Raw genomic sequence first — 21,538 nt, 5'->3', positions numbered from 1 at the left:
CTTTGGCTCAGTGGCACTGAAGTGGCCAACTCAGCTGAGTCAAGAGGTGAAATTCCAGTTTGTGGGTTTGGGGAATTCCAGTTTATGGTATGGTTCAGTTTTTTGACACGGTTGGTGGGTGTAGTGGGGATGGGCTGACATTTGTGTGGGATGATCTTAGTGGTCTTTTCCATCCTTAATGATTCTGATGCTATGATAGTTGGATTTGCACTGTGGAGTCTTTGTCTTAGCAGTAAAGAAGAAAACAAGCAGCAGACAAGCCGTGTCTCTTTATTTGCTACAGTATGGAGTCAGCCAGCAGACAACGCAGAGCAACACATACACCTCTAAAATGCCTTTAACAGCCCTGTGCTCTTCAAGCAAAAGATTTACATATCAGTTAATCAACTAAATATGGCACGCGCAACCCCATAATAGAACACAACTTCCTCTGCTCTTGCCAGGCTGAACATAAGTCGGGGCCATTCTGCACATGCGTGGCAGCTATTTAAATTCCCCATGTCTTGTCTTACTAAGTGTCTGGTGCTGGATGCTGCTGTTGCTTTGGGAGCCACGTGGTGCCGTCCTAAAGGTCACTGCTCTACTCTCTAATCAGCAGTAACACCCAAATGTCAATGCCGGCAGTAGCTCCGTCCTTGGGCTCCTGTGCTGCGTGAAAGCTGAAGCAGAGAGGATGCGGGCGCTGAAAGGGAAGGATGTGCTCAGTGGGGCTGGGATGGGGTTTTCCCCATCTTTCCCCTTTGCTGCCTTCCTTGTGCACCGTGGGGCGAGCTGGCCGTGTCACTGCTCTCATCACATGAACGGGGAGCTGGGCCCTGCTGCCTTCTCACAGATCCAGAGCTGCAGGTCTTCTGGCCCCTCACATGGTGCCGCTTTGATGTTCCCACGGCTGATGACGGCACATGACCCGTTGGACTTCGGCTGCCAGGGTCTGGATGGAGACACACCACATTGGGCTTCCGCATGCATCTCACCCCAGAGGTGCTCCCTGTGTGTTCGGGGTGGAGGGGCAGGTAGGGGCTGAGCAGACGGGGCCGTTCCTCCTCACTGGTTTCAGACACCACAAGAGGAAGCAGAGGCGAGCAGGGCTGGTGGCACACGTGATGGGGAGGAGCCCGGATAGGGACAGGGGTCAACCATTTTGTTTAGACCCCAATAAAATGTGTGGGTTCCTTCATCCCTTCCCTCCACATCCCCTAGGCACAAGGCTTGGCTTTCCCATTGCATGGGCTCTGAGAATCTCAGCCCAGTACTCATGCATTGGCTACTGGAGGGATGTGAAGTGTTTCTTCAAACCTCACCAGAGGAGGGGGGATGTGGGCAAGGGGTACCTCTCATAGAGCGAGCCGTCCACCCAGATCCAGGCATCCGCCAACCCTTCATCATCTGCATCCCCTTCCTCCAGCCAGTCATATTCGTACCAGGGGTACTTGCTCTTCTGCAGCCCGATCCAGTACGCAACGTCTGCATTCTTCAGGAAGCTCTGGAGAAGGGACAAAAGGGCCTTTTGACACCTTCCATGTGGCTTGGGGGCTGCAGAGCCTTCATCTTCCCACAGAACCTGAGCAATCCTAGCCCCACGCCAAAGTCCAGGTATCATAGAATCATAGAATGGTCTTAGGCTGAAAAGGACCTCAAAGATCATCAGGTGTCAACTCCCTGCTATGTGCAGGGTCGCCAACCACCAGACCAGGCTGCCCAGAGCCACATCCAGCCTGGCTTTGAATGCCTGCAGGGATGGGGCATCCACAGCCTCCTTGGGCAGCCTGTTCCAGTGAGTCACCACCCTCTGTGTAGAAAACTGCCTCCTAATCACTAACTTAACCTCCCCCACCTAAGTTTAAAACCATCCCCCTTGTCCTGTCACTATCCACCCTCGTAAACAGCCATTCTCCCTCCTGTTTATAAGCTCCTTTCAGATAATAGAAGGCCACAATGAGGTTTCCCCAGAGCCTTCTTTTCTCCAAGCTAAATGGCCCAGTTCCCTCATTCACAGGAGATCATCTCCCTCTGATCATCCTAGTGTCCCTCCTCTGGACCCACTCCAATAGTTACAGATCTTTCTTGTGCTGTCCCCATGCTGTTGGGTGCCCCCAGCTTTGCAGTGCCCCAGCACTCAGCTCTTGCTCCCTACCGGCACAGTCCAGCGACTCCAGGATTTGGTGATCAGGAGCTGAGAGTATTTCTCCTCGCACTCTGCTCTGCTGTCATCCCACGTCTTCTTTTCCGTTGAGATGAAGAGGCACTTGCCCCGGTAGAGCAGCCAGCCTGAGGGGCAGCAGTCTGGAGACAAGGACACAGCTCATCTCAGGCACTCACTGGCATCTGCAGAACCCCATCTCCTGCAGAGCTTCAGCCTTTCGGCCATCCCATCTCCACCCCTGGCCAAAAAGCCACCATCCCATCCACACCTCAGTACTGCAGGCACGCTGGGGCTGCCCAATTGCCATACCTATAGCCGTGCAGGAACGCAGCAGGGTCACAGTGCTCTCGCTAGCATTCAACCTTCCTTGCACACTGTTCAGCTCCTTTTGAGTTGCAGCCAGGGTCCCTGAGACATATTCCAGCTCTGCCTCCCACCTGCCCAGCTCCCGACGGCTGTTGTTGCCCTCCTGCCATGCTTGCTGCAGCTCCTCTCGCACTCGTGCCAGCTCCTGCCGCATCTTCTCCAGGCTCTGGTCCCTCACCTGCACCTCCTGTGAGAAGCGGCCACGCTCGGCCGCCTGCTCCAGGGATGTGTCCTGTAGCTGTCGAGTCACCTGCCAGTCTGGGGAAAGGGAAGGGTGAGCAGGGACATGGGGATGGGGCAGCCTGGGTGGAAGGAAAGGGGCTGAACATGGGGTGGGCGACCCCACTGAGTGGGAATGGATGGACCTGGCAGAGTGGGCTGGAGTAGGAGCAGAGCAGGCTGGGACAGGATTAGGATAAGAGAGCAGGAAAGGAAAACCAAGTGAGGAGTACGGGTGACGGCAGCCAAGGGAAATGCCCATGATGTGTGAGAGACAAGTTGCAGCTTGGGGCAGCTGGGACAGACAGACCTATTCCATGGGCATAGTCTGTGGCACCCACCCCAACCTCACCCCTCTCCATCCCCACATTCCATTGCCACTTGTCCCCACTCACAGCAGGCCCCCAGCACCAGAGAGGCCACCAGCAGCAGCAGACTGACAGCCAGCAGCCCCGCAGGGACACAACGCCAGCAGGACCAGCACCCTGCAAGACACCAAGTGGCCACACGTCACCCTCTGTCACCTCCTGGGCATCCCCAGACAGTGTGCTGGCAACACGGTGGCACAGCGTGGGTGCTTCCTCTCTCTAGGTAGGGAAAGGGGACTGCCCTGAAACAACATGCGCTGCCCACACCGTGATCTCCCACATCCCCACCCCAGCCAGGCACTTACCTGGACTGCGCCAGGCCCCTTCCCCTGCTGTCCCCACAGGCAGCTCCGGTGTGGTGTTCTCATGGGGACTCTCAGCCTCATCCATACCAAGGGCTGTAGGAGGAAGGTTGGGCAGCAATGAGTGATGATGTTGGCTGTGTGGGGAGGTGTGAGGATCCCATGGCTCTCACCTGCCTCCAGTGCCTGGCTGGCCATTCCACGGCCCCCTGGCCCTTTGGCAAACCTCAGATCAGCGTAGAGCAATCCCTGGGCCATGCAGACAAGTCCTGGGCCCTGCTATCTTCCACCAAACTCTCTGGAGTGGTCTTTGCACCCTGGCTTGGGGTTCAAAAGAGAAGTGAGGCTAGCTCTTACAGAAAAAGAACTTGGCTCTGAGCCACAGCAGATGGGACCAGCGAGGCACGGACGTGGCGACCAGCATCCTGCCATTGGTCCAGCATCACCATGTCCCCTCCCACACCCCAAGAGCTGTCACAGTCCCCTGCACACATGATGGTATCAGGCAGCCCGGTGTGAGAGCACAAGCAGAGCAGGGCTGCACCCAAAGGCTGGGGAGGAACAAAGCAGAGCTGAGCACAGGAGAGTCGTGAATGCTTCACAGGGGACTGGAGGTGCTCATGGTGAGCATTTTCCCTTCATACCTCAGGGAATACAGATCTACTCCTACCACCTTCAGGACCTGGGACACATACCCTGTACTTCTTGTTGGCAGAGTGGGGAGTGGTGTCTGGGAGTACAAGGAGAGATCTGCTGGTGGGATGAGAGCCACCAGTGCTGCTCTTCCAGGGGAATACCTGGAAGTCATGAGGCTGGATTGGGAAGAGCCTGTGTGCAGGTAGTGGGGTGAGATGGGAAGAGTGGGAGGCAGGAGGGCAAGACAGGGAGAGCATCCCTTTCTGCAGGCTGGCTGCTCCACCCATCACCTCTCTGACCTTCTGCAGCACTCACCCCTTCAGCGTGGTGCCATCCAGCCACTTCCATTCAGACCTGGAAGGGCTCCACTTCAGCCCCACATGGAAGATGTCCATATGGGACACGTATGTCAGGAAAGTCTGCACAGGAGGAGATAGGCCTGAGTTCCTCAGGGACACCCTTGGTTCCTCAGGGACACCCTTGGTTCCTCAGGGACACCCTTGGTTCTTCAGGGACACCCTTGGCAGCCACTTGGTTCAGGCACAGCATTCAGATCCCAGATGGATTTTAGCCACATGGGCAGAGACTGTGGTGGAAGATCACTGGGGGGACACCGCTGTCATGCAGTGGCCATGGTGAGGTTGGAGCAGGCAGGGCAGGGGTACTCACCAGTGTGCTGCTGGCTTGGATGATGACCAGCTGTGCCCACAGACCTGCAGGTCCCTCTGCTCCAGGCAGGAAGACATACAGAGCAAGGAGAAGGTGCACACAGAACCATGGTGCCAACCACAACTCCAAGACCCTGGACAGGGAGGGGGAACAGGGGGACACTCACAGTGGAAGCCCAGTCTGATGAGGATGACCTATGTCCACAGGAGCAGCAGGGACAGGGCACCCAGTGCCAGGGCATCCATGCCATCTGCACAGGGGCTGAAAGAGGGTATACCAGTTGTGGCTGAGTGGCAGTGGTGTGAAACCCCCCCACCACACCCTGATATCTGTGTGCTGCACATCCTTTGGCCTCCCCCAGGCTCTGTGCCCAAAGAATAACAGTGTTGACATGAAATGAAGACGTGGCACAGGGAAGGCAGCAAAGCAGGTGCCTACATGCACTGTGCCATGCAGCAGGCTGCAGCGTGCAGCCTCCCAACCCCGAAAGCAGACAGTCTGCAGCGTGGGAATGGGCAAGAGGGTCTGCAGGAGAGGGGAGAAGGGTGGAGGTGCTGCTGGCAAGCAGGATGGGGAGCAGTGTGCCTTTACCTGGTGCAGGGGGCATGACTCCCTCTTCCATCCTTCCCTCTTTCTCTGGCTGTGTGCCCCATGACTATGGAGGAGGGGAGCAGCAACCCCCTTCCCCAGCCTCCCTCTTTGACAGCCAAGTGTGACATGAAATGGAAAGTGTCACTTCCTGGTGAAGTTCCCAGAGTGAAGAGAAGAAGAGAAAGATGGTTCACAGAAACTAATGGTGAAGAGTAAAGATAGTTTACAGAAGCAAATATGCAGAAGCTGCTCAAAGAATGGGGACAGCACAAGCTGCGATTAAGGCAATGTGGGGGATGGAGGACGTAAAGATAAGTGTTTTGATTACACCCCAAGGACATTTAGTGAGTAAGTGATAAGATATCCACAAAGAAACTTAGAACTGGTTTGGAGGCTACCCCTCCCACATGGTCAGAGGTTTACAGCAAGGAAGACTACAAGCCTTCAAGAGGAAGCCGATGAGCCTTCATCCTGTGACCACCAGAAGACCCCAACTGCTCACAATGCATGTGCAATGGGGAGGGACTGTATGCTAAGGGGTTCTTGGAAATATAATGAATAAGTATACAAATTCTGGGAAAATCATTGATTCTGTATTAGTTCTGCCTACATCTGTATCAAACTTTTGCCTTATGGGGTGCAAGTTAGAAGGAGCGATCCCCCTTTCATCCTGTGTGTGCAATGCTGAAATAAACATACCTGCTCTATATCTCTCAGGCTATGGAGTTTGATTTCCACACATCAATTTGGTGCCCCTGGTGGGACAGCCTCTGTTTGGCTGTAGGACCAGCTGAGAGGGGGGACACCCTGGTGCACCCTGAGATTTCTCGGAAGGACTCTCCTTCATCATCTGATCACTGCAGGAACAGATTAAGACCATCTGTCGGCAGATCAGGTATGTGTATGGGATACCTGGCATAGCCAAAAATGAGGCCCTAAATAGAAGTTAAGTTAGAAACAAGAACCAGCCCAGTCAGGGTAAAGCAGTGCCCTTTGAGGATATGTGGCTGTAGAAGGATAAAAGAAGTAATAGATAACTCTTTGGAGTTTGAATTACTAATTGAGTGGGAATCCAAATACAGAACTCCTTAACTGCCTTAACAAGAGCCTTAATCATATGGACAGATGCTGATTATGTGTTTGGGGTGCCACACGTTCAAAGTACCATCTGAAATGAGCAAGGATTGCTCACACACAAAGAAAACAGCATGAGGCAAATCTACCAATGGTGTCGCGAGTTAACATCACGACACAGGGTTATCATGCCAGGAAGATTTATTAATTGCTGCGATGATGATGACCGTGATGCGTATCTGCATCATCTTGTGTATCCCTACCATCTTGTGTATCCCTATCACCTTGTGTATCCCCACTTATTCTTCTAAGGAAGCCTTTTATACTCTAACACGTGTATTCAGACCATTTCCACTAACAGTTCATTGGCTAGAAAGCAAGCAAGTTCCATAACAAGTCTTCATAATCAGCAGAGTTCATCTTATGCCTAGGTACAAAACACCCCTGCTTATTTATTCAGAGCTCTTGTCTCCAGAGCCTCTTTATCAGCCAGACAGCATCCAACGAGGCTGAGATGACCTCTCCAATTCCCACATCACCCCCTTCTTTACTAGCATGAATTAAATCATCTAGTACCACTTCTGAACGCACAGTAATAAGCAAGGAATGCAAACTAAAGCACTGAGAAAAGCAAAAACTAACCCTATTTTTAACACATTCTGTATCCACAGTCCCAGGCTTCACTACACCAAGCAGAGTGATTTCTATAAGCAGCTAAACAAGAATTAACCCACTGATCTAATGGTTCATTCTTTCTACTATAGATAAAATACAACCAAGAATCTATTTTAACCAAACTCAACAAATCCGTAACAGTGGCTGGGTCATCTTTGAGATGGCAGTACTCAGCACTGTTATTGCTGCTGGTGTTCAGTGTGGCGGTGATTGTAAGTCCAAATCTCTTTCCAGTAATCTGAAGAGGGGGTGAAGGTCTTCTGTAGGAATTCCCACTAGGAGCTGCACCCAATTTATGGCACCTAATGACTTTTGCAGATCATGTAAGGTTCTAACTTTGGTACTCAGAGGTGGAGTATGAGGCTGGATTCAGGTCTGTGAAATCCTCCAGCCTCAATACAGCCCCAGATATAGTCAGCCACCAGATTTCTGCACGTCACTGCCCTCACCCTGCTGCACCCCATGGCTCGGCATGAAATGGCAGTGAATCCAGAGGACCGTGACAGTTCTCGGGCGTGGGAGGGGACTCTCTGGCATTGCAGGGCCAATGACAGAGTGCAAATAACAGCAGCAGTGCCTCGTCGTTGCCTCCACCACCAAAATTTGCTTCTGCAAGCAGCACCTCACTTCTCCTTTCGACCCAGAAACAGGCATCTGCAGCAGGGACAGCACAGAACAGAGCCACCAGCAGCCCCATGGCTCACAACGTGCTCTATGCTGACCTGAGATTCACCAAGGGGCCGGGGGGCCATGGCACAACCAGCCAGGTGCTGGAGGCAGGTGAGACCAATGGGGAACTCACACCTCCCCAGCATGGACAACATCATCACCCCATCACTGCCCAACCTTCCTCCCACAGCCAGCATGGATGATACAGACAGCCCCTATGAGAATGTTGTACTGGGACCGGCACCTGTGGGGACAGCAGGGGAAGGGACCCAACGCAGCCCAGGTAAGTGCCCAGAGGGGGACAGGGATGGGGACAGGGATGGGGACAGGGGGCCCCACTGCCCCCCAGGAGCATGGGTGACTCATGGCTGCTGGTGTGTCTTGCAGGGCACTGGTCCCGGCGGCGCTGTGTACCTGTGGGGCTGCTGGCAACTGTTCTGCTGCTGTCGGTGTCCTTGGTGTCCTTGGTGGCCCTGGGGACCTGCTGTGAGTGCAGACATCATGGCTGGGGTGGGGAGTGGTGAGGTGGGGTAGAGGCTCAGGGCTGGGGGCTGTGTGGCTTCTCACTTGGCTGCCCCGTGCTGCCTGTACTGCATGTACTGCCTGCATCTTCCAGTACTGTCTGTTCTGTGTGTGCTGCCTTCATCTTCCAGAACTGCCTGCACTGCATGCATTCCTTTCACTGTCTGTGCCACCTGCACTTTCTGCATTGCCTGCACTGCATGTGCTGCCTGCCTCAGCTTCCCGTGCATTATCATTGTTCCCATTTCTTCCCAATATCTCCCATCATCTGTCCACTGTTTCCCTTCATATTCTGTCGAATTCCATTCATTTTCATAGCCTCCCTCTGCCTCCTTTTACTTCCCTGTTTACTTCCACTTACTTCCCATCAACTTCCATTGCCTTTCATTAGTTGCCATTACCTTCCACTTGCCTCCCATTACCTTGCTGTTTTCCTCCATTAATTCCCATCACCTGCCATTGCCTCCTAATTGTCTTCCCAGTCCCTTACACTGCATCCATTGACTACTCCTTGCCTTTTATTCTTTCTCATTGATTCCCATTGCATTTCCATTGACATCCTATGGCATTCCAGTAACTTCCATTCCCCTTGTCAATTCCCACTGAACCCCAGTCCTTTCCCATTAACTGCCCACTGCCTCCTGCTACTTTCCCATTACATCCCATTGATTCCCAGTATTGTCCAACTGAATTCCCATTGCCTCCTATCACTGCACTGGCTCACCTGCCATTGCCTTGCCTGACCCACACCTGGCCATGACTCATGTCCCCCTCTCAGGCTGCCCCATCCTCATACCCCAGCTCACCTTGTCCTGCCCACAGACTGGCAGGTGACCCACCAGCTGCAAAATATAACCGTGGAGCAGGCCACTGAGCGCGACCACTTTGCAAAGGAGGAACAAGTGTGGGAGCAGAACCTGAAGCAGACACAGCAGGAGCTGGCATGGGTGCAAGAAGAGCTGCAACAAGCATGGCAGGAGGCCAGAAACAGACAGCAGGAGCTGGCCAGTCGGGAGGCCGAGCTGGTGCATGTCTCAGGGGCCCTGAATGCGACCCAGAAGGAGCTGCAGGATGTGCAGGGGAAGCTCAGAGACAGCAAGGAGGCAGCGAGCAGCCTGCGTGTCTGCCTGAATGCAGGTATAAGCACAGTGCAGTGGGAAGGGGGTGGCTCCTGGGGGATGTGGGGCCCATGTCTGCAGGTGGGCAGCACCTGAGCTGTGCTGCTGTCTCCAGACTGCTGCCCCTCGGGCTGGCTGCTCTATCGTGGCAAGTGCCTCTTCATCTCTGCTATGAAGAAGAGCTGGTCAAGCAGCAGCTTGGACTGTCAGGTGAAACAGTCTCATCTGCTGTCCCAAGGTGACTGGGCGTCGTGGATGCTGCCAGTAAGTAAGGGGGCTGCAGCTCCCCAGCAGGGTTCCCCCCATGCTGCCCCAGTTCTCCTGGCCACCATGTATGGGGATGGCACTCATCATGTTCTTTCCTCACAGAGGTTTCTCCAAGCAAGCAGTGCCATGTACTGGATCAAGGGAGGAGACTATTATGATGCAAGGAGGTTAGTTTATATGAGGCTGACAGCTGTTTTGCATCTAAATCTAGCAGTCCCTGGCCCAATCATTAGAAGAGCAGGTTCCCCTATTTCCTATAAACCTGAGATGCCTTTTCAACTCATGAGATCCTACTTAGAGTGGTGCTCCAGACAGCCATAGCCATAGCCATAGCCTACTCATGGTGCACAGGACCATGCTCCCCAGGTAGCGATGCTCAGACTCAGCATCGTGTCCTAGTGCACAGTTCAGTGCTGTCCATAAGCTCATCCACTTGGTACCAGCAGAGACTTGGTCAGTGAAAACCACTGTCAGGAGGGAGACTCTTCTTTCAGTGTGTCCTCAGTGCAGGAACCTGAGGGTGGGCACAGGTAGTGTATGCTGTTCAAGCTTCTCTGATGCATGTCCTTTCTCCTATGTATGAGAACAGTGGAGATTGTGCACTGCTAGCAGCTGGGAAAATGCAGAGATCATCATGCTGGAAGCCTTACCCATGGATCTGTGAGCAGCCCCCAACACTGAGCAGCGTGTCCGAGAGCCTCAATCCTCTCCTGACCAAGGACTGACTCTGCTGCCAGCATCTCCACGTCACAGGGCTGGGGCACAGCAGATGGCCTTCCTGCAGAAATATCCCAGTGCTGTGTGTGCAGTGTTTCCCACATGTGGCAAAGAGCTGAGAAAATGTTCTGGAGGACTGCCTGTATTTTAAAGCAAGGCTTATGAAAAATAGACATCGTTCCCCTCTCCCACATTCATACAGACACTTGTACCAACATTGTCCTGCTCCCTAGGTCCGCACACGTGTCCCCATGTAACATGGCAAGTCTTTCACTGTGATATCATGCTGGATTCATGATAATATTCAGGTTTGATATGAGAAAAAATTTCTTCTCTGAAAGAGTGGTGATGCTCTGGCACAGGCTGCCCTATGGATCTGGTGGATTCACTATCTCTGGGGGTGTCCAAGAGCCACAGAGATGTGGCAGTGAGGAAGGTGGTCGGGGGCAGCTGGTTTGGAGTGGGCTGGATCAATTTAGTGGTCTTTTCCAACCTTAATGGTTCTATGATTCTGTGATTCTGCCTGGGGAAGGTGTGGGCAGCAGTGCTATCAGCATGAGAAATATTCTGGTAGTCCTGAGAGGAAATGAGGGTGCAGTGGAGAGCCCTGAGATCGTGTGGGGAAAGGAAGGAGCTCCAAGGCCATAAGAGGAAATGGAGGTGCAGTGAGGATCCCGAAAACCATGGTGTAGGTGGGGAAGACTTGGGAACATGGGAGAGAGCCCTGACTCCAGGGAGAAAAAAATCTGACAACATCAACAGTTAGCAATGGGGCATCTGTAAAGCCAAGGGGCTTCCCAAGGCAGACAGCTTAGGAACAACAATGGGGCCATCATAGCCATCTTCAAAATGTGTAAGATGTGACTGCCATGCAGAGGACGTGAGCAGGATTCAGTGTGGCGTGGCTGAGAGCCCTGAGCAGAGGGCAGGGCACTGTGAGCATGCCATCAAGATCCTGGAATGAAACTCGCCAACCCAGAGGACAGGTTGGAAAGCCAACTTCACTTACACTGTGTTAATATGAGGTTCTTGCAAGGATGTCTTTGGCAATTGTGAAGTACCACAGGAAGGGGTTACTCAGGCAGAAAGTCGTGTGTTACACAAGCCAGGTCCCATGTATGGCCAGGAACTTATTTACACAAGAACATGGCTGTTGACAGAGTTTCTAATCAGCACTTTTACCTCGTTAGGGTACCTATCAACTCCAGCAGGGTACAGTGTATCTCCTTGAGGCCTGTGTGATGTTGAGACTCTGCTCTGAGTCTCCAGATTCTTATCTAGGAATATCTAACCTTCCCTAGACAGAATGTCAGGTTGTGAAGAGTCTGAATTAACTGCTGAAGGCCATTATTTTATTGCCAAGTATCAAGGATGGGCATGAGCATGAGAAACAGATAGGCAAGTCTTTTTCCCCACCTGCCTCCCAACAGCATGACAGAGCACAGGCATGGTGCCATGCACAAGGGGAAGGCTGTCTTCCTTTTGTATCCCCAGATTGTGTCTCCAAGTCCTGTAGTGGAGAGGGACTGCCAGAGTCACCCTTTGGCCAGCAGAGGAAAGATGCTCTCTGATACACTGCTCATATCTGGGGCTTGCTCACAGATCCATGCATGAGCATCTGCACACCATTTCTTCTCTATCTTCCCATTGGCTGTTGCCCCACAGTAGTTAAACCACTCTTCCCTAGAATTGAAGAAGCAGGTGAGAGGTGACAGGGTGACATACATGATGATGTCCCCATCCTGCTGACAGTCAGATGGCCCTTTCAGCAAAGCAGAAGAGCCAGAGTTGTCCCCACCAGAATAGCATTACTTGGGCAGGGACTGACAACCAGGCAGGGGGTGGCACATCTATCCCTGGCTGGCCAAGGAGGGAGGTTACAGGCTTACTGGGAATACGGCTTCTTATCCAGCCACTGAATTTCAGATGACCGTTTATATATTCCTCCAATCCAGTACTTGGCACCATCTGTCTGCAGAAAATTCTGTGGGGAAAGAATCTGTCAAGCATCTGCCCCATGCCCAGTGGCCAGGAATGCTGGAACCAGCTGTGTTCCCAGCAAGCCATACACCAGGCCTGTGGCAGCAGGCAATGGGGGCATCCAGCTGGGGAGCTGCAGCCCCCATACTTACCGGCAGCACCAATGACTCCCATTGACCTAGCACCAGCAGTTGGGAAGATTTCTCCTTACAGTCCCAGTAGCTGTCCCACCAGCTCTTCTTCATAGCAGAGATGAAGAGGCACTTGCCACGATAGAGCAGCCAGCCCGAGGGGCAGCAGTCTGGAGACAGCAGCACAGCTCAGGTGCTGCCCACCTGCAGACATGGGCCCCACATCCCTCAGGAGCCACCCCCTTCCCACTGCACTGTGCTTATACCTGCATTCAGGCAGACACGCAGGCTGCTCGCTGCCTCCTTGCTGGCTCTGAGCTTCCCCTGCACATCCTGCAGCTCCTTCTGGGTCGCATTCAGGGTCCCTGAGACATGCACCAGCTCAGCCTCCCGACTGGCCAGCTCCTGCTGTCTGTTTCTGGCCTCCTGCCATGCTTGTTGCAGCTCTTCTTGCACCCATGCCAGCTCCTGCTGTGTCTGCTTCAGGCTCTGCTCCCACACTTGTTCCTCCTTTGCAAAGTGGTCCCGCTCAGTGGCCTGCTCCATGGTTACGTTTTGCAGCTGGTGGGTCACCTGCCAATCTGTGGGCAGGACAAGGTGAGCTGGGGTATGAGGATGGGGCAGCCTGAGAGGGGGACATGAGTCATGGCCAGGTGTGGGTCAGGCAAGGCAATGGCAGGTGAGCCAGTGCAGTGATAGGAGGCAATGGGAATTCAGTTGGACAATACTGGGAATCAATGGGATGTAATGGGAAGGCAGTGGGAAGCAATGGGAAATCGATGGAAAGCAAAGGGTGGCAGTAGAAACAAATGATCAGTGAAAGTAAGGCAGCAGGAAAGAGCAGGATGTCAGTGGGAATGCCCTGGGATTCACTAAGAATAGATGGGAGGCGATGGAAGGCAGTGAGAGGCAGTGGAAGAAAGTCAATGAGAATGTGTTGGGAATCGACAAGAAACAGTAGAAGGCAGGAAGAAGCCAACAGAGGTTAATAACAGGCACTGGGACGCACTAGGAAGAAAACTAAAGGGCACTGGGAAGTGACTGGGAAATGATAAAAGACGTGGAAATCAATGGGAGGCAATGGGAAGGTAATGGGAAATGAAGTGGAAGTGAATGGCAAGCAATAGGAAACAAAGGACTTAAATGGAAAGAAATTATAAGCTGATGGGAAGGCAATGGGAGGCAGTGGGAATCAATGGAAGCCAATAGGGGACAGTAGAAGGACAAAAGAGAAGTGGAAGGTAGAGGGTACTGATTTAGAATAGAATGGTAAGCAATGGGAAGCAATGGAAACCAATGGACCATAGTGGGAAGGTAATGGTATGCAGTGGGAAACAATGAGAAGTCTATGGGAAGGCAAACTCAATGGGAATCTGTGGGAAGCTATAGGATGTAAGTGAAAAGTAATAGCAACCAATGGAAGGCAACAGAAATTAACAGGAGGTAAGAGGAAGGAAAAGAGAGGTAAAAGGAAGCAGTGGGAGGCAATGGGATTGAATGGAATACAACAGAAAGTGATGGGAGACAATGGGAGGTACTGGAAAGCAATAGGAAACAATAGTAATCCATGGGAGACTGACACTGGAAATAGATCCAATGCAGACTGTTCTGGAAGATGCAGGCAGTACATGCAGTGCAAGCAGTACTGGAAGATGAAGGCAGCACACACAGAGCAGACAGTTCTGGAAGATGCAAGCAGTACATGCAGTGCAGGCAGTTCTGGAAGATGCAGGCAGTACATGCAGTACAGGCAGCACGGGGCAGCCAAGTGAGAAGCCACACAGCCCCCAGCCCTGAGCTCCTCCTGGTCCCCACCCCACCTCACCACTCCCCTTCCCAGCCATGATGTCTGCACTCACAGCAGGTCCCCAGGGCCACCAGGGCCACCGACAGCAGCAGAACGGCTGCCAGAAGCCCCACAGGTACACAGCGCCGCCAGGACCAGTGCCCTGCAAGACACACCAGCAGCCATGAGTCACCCACGCTCCTGGGGGGCAGTGGGGCCCCCGTCCCCATCCCTGTCCCCATCCCTGTCCCCCTCTGGGCACTTACCTGGGCTGCCTTCAGTCCCTTCCCCTGCCGTCCCCACAGGTGCCGATCCCGGTACAACATTCTCATAGGGGCTGTCTGTGTCATCCATGCTGGCTGTGGGAGGAAGGTTGGGCAGTGATGGGGTGATGATGTTGTCCATGCTGGGGAGGTGTGAGGTCCCCATTGGTCTCACCTGCCTCCAGCACCTGGTTGGTTGTGCCATGGCCCCCCGGCCCCTTGGTGAATCTCAGGTCAGCGTAGATGACGGTCTGAGCCATGGAGCTGCTGGTGGCTCTGTCCCAGGCAGGAACAGGTCATCAGCTCCAACGTCTACTTGATGCAGTCAGATGATAACTTATGATCATGTGTAGGTTGGGGAAAGTTCTTGATTTACAAGAAAGCAGAAGTAATTCACTGATATGCAAATTGTGTTTCCCTTTCCGATACTGGTCTTGCGCAGAGGGCAAAAGCACTGCTCTGTCCTGCACAGCACTCTCTGCCTCTACTTCCAATCACAGAAGTTTAGAATAGAATCATAGAATTCTATGGCTCAAATTGAAAGGGACCTTGCAAACTCTTTTCCCTCTGGGAGGGTGGGAGTGAACAAAGCACTGTGAGGTGCTGAGCTGCCTGATTTAAGCCATACCACCAGCCTGGCCTCCAAGACCTTCATTGTGCAGCACCAGGAGCCCCACAGCCCTTGCTGCAGAGGAACCCTGCTTCCCTCCCTATCCTCTTCCTCATCCCATCACCCACTCCATGTTCAGGTAGCAGCCAGTGTGGGAAGCACTTGGGAATGCTCTTGCTGAGCTGCTGGTCTTCTCCCACATGGAGAGGATGGACACAAGAGAATCTGCCCCAGCCCACACAGGAGCTGCTCCATGAGCCACCAGGCCAAGGGGACACTTGGACCAATGCTGCCTCTGAACCCCAACCCTAAACCCCAAAGACAGACACAGTGTGAGTGTCAAAGTTTATTAGCAATGTACAATAAACAAAGGGGAGAGATGAAGAGCTGTGAGTACTGAGTCAGTGCCCTGTGTGCCTGACTCAGTGCACTGGCTGTCTCCATTGTCACCACGGTCCTGCACAGGTATATGTGGTGTTTCCCCAGACGAAAGCAGGTGGTGAGGACTGCAGCCACTGCAGGGTGACGGCACTTTTCTCACAGACCCAGCCATGGACTTCCCCACATTGGCCACCGGAGAGCCCTGACCCCGACACCCTGCCACAGGCCATGTAGGAGCTAGTGGTGCGCTGGATTGGGAAGAGCCTGTGTGCAGTGAGTGGGTGAGATGGGAAGAGTGGGAGGCAAGGGGGTGGTGAGCCAGGGAGAACATCCCTGTCTGCAGGCTGTCTATTACCCTCACCACCTCCCTGACCTTCTGCAGCACTCACCCCTTCAGCGTGGTGCCATCCAGCCACTTCCATTCAGACCTGAAAGAGCTCAACTTCAGCCCCACATGGAAGATGTCCTTATGGGACACGCGTGTCAGGAAAGCCTGCACAGGAGGAGACAGGCATGAATTCCTCAGGGACACCCAGCTGCAGCTACTTAGCTCCAGCAAAGCATCAAGATACCAGATGGATTTTAGGCACATGGGCAGAGACTGTGCTGGAAGACCACTACTGTTATCCAATGGCCATGGTGAGGTTGGAGCAGGCAGGGTAGGGGTACTCACCAGTGTGCTGTTGGCTTGGATGATGACCAGCTGTGCCTCTCTGGAGCAGCAGTCCTCCTTGCTCTGCTCCCAGTTCCTTTTGGCTGAGGAGAAGTAGTAGCAGCGCCCTGCATGCCACAGCCAGCCAGCTGGGCAGAACTGGCAGCTTCCTGTGCACAAATACAGCCCGTGCAGAGTGGCACTGAAGTGGCAGGAGACAGAGAGCATGCCACTAGATAGGACCCCACACTTGCCTTTATCCTACCTTGCAAAGCCTGTAGCCCAGAGCTGAGGTTCTCCAGGCACTGGGGACCATGACAGCAGCTCCCCTGTTGAACTAAGTCTGCAAAAGAGGAGAGAGCACAGTAGCATCTCCAGTTTCTATTGATGAGCCTTTCAAGGCGGTCAACACTGCTGCAGATGGAAAGTCGTTACACAGCTGGCATTTGGAGAAAGTGTTTCTGCCTTTTGGTTTCAGCATCATGACCCATCTTCACATTACACCAGCTGACAGAGCAGGATGTCCCAGTGTCATCCCCAAGCCCACATTTTCCTATACCCTCCTGCCTTTCTCCAGCCAGGTGAAGGTGGTTAACCTTCATCTTCTACATTTTGCTCCAAAGCCCACAGACCTGCAGCTCCCTCTGCTCCAGGCAGGATGACACACAGAACCATGGTGCCAACCACAACTCCAAGACCCTGGTTAGGGAGGGGGACATGGGGACACTCACAGTGGAAGCCCAGTCCGACGAGGATGATCTGTGCCAGCAGGAGCAGCAGGGACAGGGCACCCAGGCTGAGGGCTGCCCAGTGCCAGGGCATCTGTGCTTTCTGCACAGGGGCTGAAAGACAGAATGCCACTTGGGGCTGAGTGGCAATGGTGGGAAACCCCCCCACCACACCCTGATATCTGTGCTGCACATCCTTTGGCCTCCCCCAGGCTCTGTCCCCAAAGAATAACAGTGTTGACACGAAATGAAGACGTGGCACAGGGAAGGCAGCAGAGCAGGTGCCTACATGCACTGTGCCATGCAGCAGGCTGCAGTGTGCAGCCTCCCCACCCCGAAAGCAGACAGTCTGCAGCGTGGGAATGGGCAAGAGGGTCTGCAGGAGAGGGGAGAAGGGTGGAGGTGCTGCTGGCAAGCAGGATGGGGAGCAGTGTGCCTTTACCTGGTGCAGGGGGCAGGCGCAGCTCAGCATACATGACTCCCTCTTCCATCCTTCCCTCTTTCTCTGGCTGTGTGCCCCACGACTATGGAGGAGGGGAGCAGCAACCCCCTTCCCCAGCCTCCCTCTTTGGCAGCCGAGTGTGACACGAAATGGAAAGTGTCACTTCCTGGTGAAGTCCCTGGAGACACCAGCTGGGTGACAGCCCTGGGGGGTGCAGGCTGGCTCCCTGGAACAAAAAGGAACCCCGTGTCCACGCACAGCAGCAGCTGCGAGGGCTGGTGGTGTGAAATATTCCCAAGGCTGCTCTGCCTGCTCTGGGAAGTGAAGAGAACCTCAGGGAGCGGGACACAAGGCTCCCTCCCGAGCAGCACCAAGGGTGGTGGGGGTGTGTGCCGACGTGGTTTCTGCCACCTCTTTTGCATGGGGCTGCAGCTGCATCTCAGCCCTGGAAAGCCGGGGGATGGGGTTCTCTTTCCCCTCCCCCGCATCTTGACGGCGGTCCTGTCGGACATCCCCGTGGTGCCCTTGGGTTGAGCTCCCCAGCACGGTCGGGGCTGCATGAAGCCGCCGGGGTTCCTGTTTGCCCGGTTAGGGCGAGTGTTCGCATTAGGGTTTTGCCAGTTCCGCCCCGGAGCAGCGAACCCTGCGCTGAGATCAGTGGGGGATGGATGCTCGAGGGATGCGCACGCCCCGCCGAGCCAGGACTACGTTTCCCAGCGGCTCCTCCCGGGGCTGCACATGCTCCTTGCTGCTCCCGGCGGCTCCCGGCAGCTCCCGGTGCAGTTCCCAGTGTGGCTCCTGGTGAACCCAGGTGCTGCTCCCGTTTCGGCTCCCTCCGCCATCCCTGCTGCGTGGTCCCCGGTGGGTCCCATCTCCAGCGTGGCTCCCGGTGCAGCCCCCGCTGCCCGGGGTCTCCCCCCGCGCCATGCCCCGGGGGCGAGCCTGGACGCAAGCGGAGGTCGGCAGCCTGCTGGCACTGGTGGGGGGCTCGGGGGAGGCCGCCCTACTGATGGCCTCCACGTCTCGGCCCAACGAGGCTCTGTGGCAGCAGATCTCCCGTGGGCTGGCGGCAGCCGGATACAGCCGTAGCGTGGCCCAGTGCCGGTCTAAGTGGAAGGCACTTAAGCAAGCTTTCCATTCGGAGAGAGAAACGCGACGCAGAGCCGGACTCCACTCTCCCCGCCTGCCTCCTCACTACCGAACCATGAAGAGCATCTGGAAGGCTGCCGGGAGACCGGTCTTCCGTGAGCGGCGGCTGCTGGGTGGGTGCCGGGGCCGTGGGGAGAACGGGTGCGTGTCCAGGGTAGAGCTGGAGCTTTTTCTCTTCTTTCAGATCTGGGGAAGCTGCCCCCCAGGAGGCGCAGATCGGTCCCTGCCACCCGCTCTCCATCCTCACCAGTACCACCAGGTACCTAGAGCAGGGCTGTGGGGCTGTGGGAACCCTTGATTCCTGTTTGCTGAAGCTTTTCTCTGCAGATTCCCAGGGCACAATGCTGTCTCCGCTGCTGTGGCGTGTGAAGGATGAGCCAGAGAGCTGTAAGTACCACTCTGCCCCATCACACCGGGCTGCATTGCCACGGCTCCAGCCCATGCCCATGATGGGAGTAGGGGCCCTAGGGGTGCTCCCAGGACAGACCTGTTAGTAGGGATCTGTGTAGATGGAGGTGTTGGGACCATCCCCATAGCATGAGGATGTGGGGCACAAGATGTTCCCCAGCTCTGACCCGGCCTCAGGACTGCTGGCTGCTCATGCAGCTGGTCCTGCTGCAGCCCAGCGGACTCTTGCAGCTGTGCAGCACTGCAGTGTGTGCAGCCCCCTGCCTTCAGCTGCTTTCGGCTGCATAAACAACACAAAACTTCAGAGGAGACAGGACTGAGGGTGAGAGCTGGAGCTGGGAGTATTTCCAACTGCATGCAGCCAGAAGGGTGCTCACAGGGTCGGCGCTGAGGTGATACAGGCTGTATCCCTGGTTTGTGTGGGCAGGTGGAGGCAGCAGCTGCTGTTCCCTGAGCCAGCAGCCATTGGGGTGAAACAGCTTTCTTCAAACAGGAGTCCCGGCTGCTTTGTCCCCAGGCCCCTGATAACGGGGGAGTGAACCCCTGCACCCCATCCAGCATCCGCACTGGGTAATTACATTATCTCCCTAAATTCCCCCTGCAGTTTCAAGTGGATGTGGGATTCTCCTTCACTTCCAGTCCTAATCTGTTGCGTAGCATGGCTGTGCACCACTGTGCAGCTGCTGCCTTCTAGCCCAGAGGTGGCTGCATTGCAGTGGTGAGTGAGTGTCTCCTGCTTTTGTTTCTAGCTCATGAGACACTTTGAGGCCCCTCAGGGTGCTGGGGAGCTGTGGCTAGGGCACGCTGGGCTGGCTGTGAGCAGGGCAGGTTCCAGGCTGGTGCTGTTCCCAGCAGGTCCCAGCAGACCCTGCATCTCCTCTCTGCTCTCTCTCTGCAGCCTGCGGGGAACACATCGCTGGATCAGTGCCTGACCCCACAGCTGTCCTAAGTAAGGTTTCCCCTGCCCCAGTTCCCCCTCTCATCCTTGTCAGCAGGCTCTGATGCAGTTCTTATTGCAGACACCGCTCACTGCATCCCTCTCCTTCCCGTCCTGGGTGAGTACCATGTCCTAGCCACAGAGCTCAGGCATCCTGGAGAGGGAAACAGCCCTTGGTGATGTTTTGCATCTGCTCTCTGCAGGCACCCACGCTGTCCTGAAACAGGAAAGTGCTGAGCAGAAGGCGGGTAAGAGCTTGTGCCCTCTGCTCTGTGCTCAGCTAGAGCAGGGATCTGAGCCCTGCTGGGGCCAAGCAGGTGACTCAGTAGCCCCATAATCCCACTGTGCCCTCCATGCCAAACGCTGGTGCAGGTTTCCCCACTGAGACATCCCCAGGGATGGGAGGAGGAAACATTGCGCTGCCAGTGCCCCCTGCAGCCCCTGTCTCTCCCCGACCCAGCGAGCAGACAGCAGCGGGTGAGGATGTGCCGGACACCAGCCTGCAAGGTGGGTCATGCCCGCAGATCCCTGTGGATGCACAATGAGACCGGGCTGCCCCTGACCCCCCTCTCCCTGCAGGCTGTGGCGTGGCAGGCCTACTTCACAGCGTTCAGCAGCTGCTGGTGCAGATTCTGCAGACATCACGACAGCAGCAGGCGCTGCTGGAGAGCCTCGCCAGCGACACCGTCTCCCACCTCCACCTCCTCTCGCACAGCCTGGTGCAGGTGGGTGAAACCCTGCACCAACTGCTGCTCCGACCACAAGCCCCCTCCAGCCACAGTGCCCCACACATTCCCCTTTTTGGGGGCAGCCCCCCGGTGCCACTGCTCTCTGGGCTGCCTTGTGCTTCCCCGGATTCCAAAGAGGAGTGCCGGGTGTCTCCTGGCTCTGGCTGCGCCCTGCCATGAGCGTGCTTGTGGCACAAATCTTTATAACAGGAGCTCTGGGGATTTTAGATGTTTATAGAAGACACAGATTTTAGTAACATTAAAAATAGCTTTTGTATCAGCAGAGCCAATTGACCAATTATTTCCCCCCTCCACCCACCCCCTGTACTTAAGGTTTCGAGTTGAGCGGAAGGGGAACTGCACTATTTAAAGCCTCCCAGAAACTCCCCCGGGCCAATGCATACCAATGGGCCAAGCAGGGATGCTGTGTACCACTGTTGTCTGTCATTCTCCAACACCTGGCTCCCAGCCCAGCAGGGGCGAACCATGATGGGGAAGTCCATCACCTCCAGTGGCACTCTCCCCTGTCTCACATGCAATGGTCCCGTGACACTGCCAGCCCCGATGGGGGCATTGATAAGCCCTGCTCTGTTCCTTGATGCAGCCACCACCTCTGGGCCCAGTGCACAGACACACAGGTCACTCAGCATGGGGGGGGAGGTGACATGTGACATGGGGGTGGTGGGAGGCTGGGGGCAGTGAGAATGCAGTGAAATGCAGTGCAGTTAATTGAAATGAAATGCAGTGAAATGCAGCGTAGTCTAATGGGTTTAAATGAAATGAAATGCAATAATAATAAATCCAAAGCAGTGCAGTGCAATGCAGTGCAGTGCAATGAAATGCAGTCCTAACCCAAATGCCAGACAGTGGATTGCAATGACATGCAAACACATTAGCGTGGTGCAAAGAGGCTGCAGTGCTGTGGCACAGTGAGGCTGCAGCGGGATTCATCGCAGTGCTGTGAGGTCCCATTGGGGGCAGTGAGGTTGCACTGGGCTGCAATGGGA

The 21,538-nt window shown here is 54.7% G+C and overlaps 5 protein-coding genes across 9 annotated transcripts; 2 read left to right on the top strand and 3 right to left on the bottom strand.

Moving 5' to 3' along the window:
* Nucleotides 1-249: 249 nt before the first annotated feature.
* LOC107305760 (B-cell differentiation antigen CD72-like) lies at nucleotides 250-3,774 on the bottom strand. 2 transcript variants are annotated; one of them, XM_015848287.3, is made up of 7 exons: nucleotides 3,572-3,774; nucleotides 3,402-3,494; nucleotides 3,124-3,213; nucleotides 2,453-2,767; nucleotides 2,135-2,283; nucleotides 1,332-1,483; nucleotides 250-931 (listed from the first exon to the last, which is right to left on the bottom strand). In XM_015848287.3, the coding sequence occupies exons 1-7, from the start codon at nucleotides 3,654-3,656 to the stop codon at nucleotides 793-795; spliced, it is 1,023 nt and encodes a 340-aa protein (XP_015703773.1). In that variant the 5' UTR covers nucleotides 3,657-3,774; the 3' UTR covers nucleotides 250-792. The 2 variants fall into 2 exon arrangements, with proteins under 2 accessions (XP_015703773.1, XP_085384660.1); XM_085528534.1 differs by lacking the exon at nucleotides 3,124-3,213.
* Nucleotides 3,775-7,633: 3,859 nt separating this feature from the next.
* LOC107305764 (B-cell differentiation antigen CD72-like) lies at nucleotides 7,634-10,659 on the top strand. The gene is made up of 7 exons (XM_015848291.3): nucleotides 7,634-7,823; nucleotides 7,903-7,995; nucleotides 8,100-8,198; nucleotides 9,057-9,371; nucleotides 9,468-9,616; nucleotides 9,722-9,786; nucleotides 10,209-10,659. The coding sequence occupies exons 1-7, from the start codon at nucleotides 7,739-7,741 to the stop codon at nucleotides 10,342-10,344; spliced, it is 942 nt and encodes a 313-aa protein (XP_015703777.1). The 5' UTR covers nucleotides 7,634-7,738; the 3' UTR covers nucleotides 10,345-10,659.
* Nucleotides 10,660-11,666: 1,007 nt separating this feature from the next.
* Nucleotides 11,667-14,857, bottom strand: LOC107305761 (B-cell differentiation antigen CD72-like). The gene is made up of 7 exons (XM_015848288.3): nucleotides 14,672-14,857; nucleotides 14,500-14,592; nucleotides 14,307-14,396; nucleotides 12,714-13,028; nucleotides 12,469-12,617; nucleotides 12,226-12,320; nucleotides 11,667-12,019 (listed from the first exon to the last, which is right to left on the bottom strand). Exons 1-7 carry the CDS (start codon nucleotides 14,754-14,756, stop codon nucleotides 11,872-11,874), a joined length of 975 nt encoding a protein of 324 aa, XP_015703774.1. The 5' UTR covers nucleotides 14,757-14,857; the 3' UTR covers nucleotides 11,667-11,871.
* Nucleotides 14,858-15,439: 582 nt separating this feature from the next.
* Nucleotides 15,440-17,595, bottom strand: LOC107305829 (C-type lectin domain family 2 member B-like). 4 transcript variants are annotated; one of them, XM_015848437.3, is made up of 6 exons: nucleotides 17,310-17,595; nucleotides 16,871-16,981; nucleotides 16,405-16,482; nucleotides 16,161-16,309; nucleotides 15,877-15,980; nucleotides 15,440-15,751 (listed from the first exon to the last, which is right to left on the bottom strand). In XM_015848437.3, exons 1-6 carry the CDS (start codon nucleotides 17,356-17,358, stop codon nucleotides 15,553-15,555), a joined length of 690 nt encoding a protein of 229 aa, XP_015703923.1. In that variant the 5' UTR covers nucleotides 17,359-17,595; the 3' UTR covers nucleotides 15,440-15,552. The 4 variants fall into 4 exon arrangements, with proteins under 4 accessions (XP_015703923.1, XP_085384661.1, XP_015703924.1 ...); XM_085528535.1 differs by having other exon boundaries at nucleotides 16,161-16,243; nucleotides 17,310-17,508; XM_015848438.3 differs by lacking the exon at nucleotides 16,871-16,981 and having other exon boundaries at nucleotides 17,310-17,508.
* Nucleotides 17,596-18,088: 493 nt separating this feature from the next.
* LOC107305828 (uncharacterized) lies at nucleotides 18,089-20,814 on the top strand. Its single transcript, XM_015848436.3, has 8 exons — nucleotides 18,089-18,571; nucleotides 18,643-18,717; nucleotides 18,786-18,845; nucleotides 19,765-19,815; nucleotides 19,886-19,921; nucleotides 20,007-20,051; nucleotides 20,176-20,310; nucleotides 20,383-20,814. The coding sequence occupies exons 1-8, from the start codon at nucleotides 18,235-18,237 to the stop codon at nucleotides 20,709-20,711; spliced, it is 1,068 nt and encodes a 355-aa protein (XP_015703922.1). The 5' UTR covers nucleotides 18,089-18,234; the 3' UTR covers nucleotides 20,712-20,814.
* Nucleotides 20,815-21,538: the final 724 nt, after the last annotated feature.

This window comes from Coturnix japonica, chromosome Z, assembly GCF_054131305.1.
Source record: "Coturnix japonica strain WE chromosome Z, WE-NBRP24, whole genome shotgun sequence".
NCBI classification, from domain to species: domain Eukaryota; kingdom Metazoa; phylum Chordata; class Aves; order Galliformes; family Phasianidae; genus Coturnix; species Coturnix japonica.
This window is presented reverse-complemented; position numbering and strand designations above follow the sequence as displayed.

Coding starts and splice junctions, on each gene's coding strand:
- LOC107305760 (XM_015848287.3), bottom strand. CDS start 3,656: ATGGCCCAGGGATTGCTCTACGCTGATCTGAGGTTTGCCAAAGGGCCA. Junction 3,495..3,571: donor CAGCCAGGCACTGGAGGCAG/GTGAGAGCCATG, acceptor TTCCTCCTACAG/CCCTTGGTATGGATGAGGCT. Junction 2,284..2,452: donor GCGTTCCTGCACGGCTATAG/GTATGGCAATTG, acceptor CCTTGTCTCCAG/ACTGCTGCCCCTCAGGCTGG.
- LOC107305764 (XM_015848291.3), top strand. CDS start 7,739: ATGGCTCACAACGTGCTCTATGCTGACCTGAGATTCACCAAGGGGCCG. Junction 7,996..8,099: donor AGGGACCCAACGCAGCCCAG/GTAAGTGCCCAG, acceptor TGTGTCTTGCAG/GGCACTGGTCCCGGCGGCGC. Junction 9,372..9,467: donor GCGTGTCTGCCTGAATGCAG/GTATAAGCACAG, acceptor TGCTGTCTCCAG/ACTGCTGCCCCTCGGGCTGG.
- LOC107305761 (XM_015848288.3), bottom strand. CDS start 14,756: ATGGCTCAGACCGTCATCTACGCTGACCTGAGATTCACCAAGGGGCCG. Junction 14,397..14,499: donor AGGGACTGAAGGCAGCCCAG/GTAAGTGCCCAG, acceptor TGTGTCTTGCAG/GGCACTGGTCCTGGCGGCGC. Junction 12,020..12,225: donor GATAAGAAGCCGTATTCCCA/GTAAGCCTGTAA, acceptor CTTCAATTCTAG/GGAAGAGTGGTTTAACTACT.
- LOC107305829 (XM_015848437.3), bottom strand. CDS start 17,358: ATGGAAGAGGGAGTCATGTATGCTGAGCTGCGCCTGCCCCCTGCACCA. Junction 16,982..17,309: donor GCGCCTGCCCCCTGCACCAG/GTAAAGGCACAC, acceptor TCTGTCTTTCAG/CCCCTGTGCAGAAAGCACAG. Junction 15,981..16,160: donor TCCAAGCCAACAGCACACTG/GTGAGTACCCCT, acceptor CCTCCTGTGCAG/GCTTTCCTGACACGCGTGTC.
- LOC107305828 (XM_015848436.3), top strand. CDS start 18,235: ATGCCCCGGGGGCGAGCCTGGACGCAAGCGGAGGTCGGCAGCCTGCTG. Junction 18,846..19,764: donor GAAGGATGAGCCAGAGAGCT/GTAAGTACCACT, acceptor CTCTCTCTGCAG/CCTGCGGGGAACACATCGCT. Junction 19,816..19,885: donor TGACCCCACAGCTGTCCTAA/GTAAGGTTTCCC, acceptor TTCTTATTGCAG/ACACCGCTCACTGCATCCCT.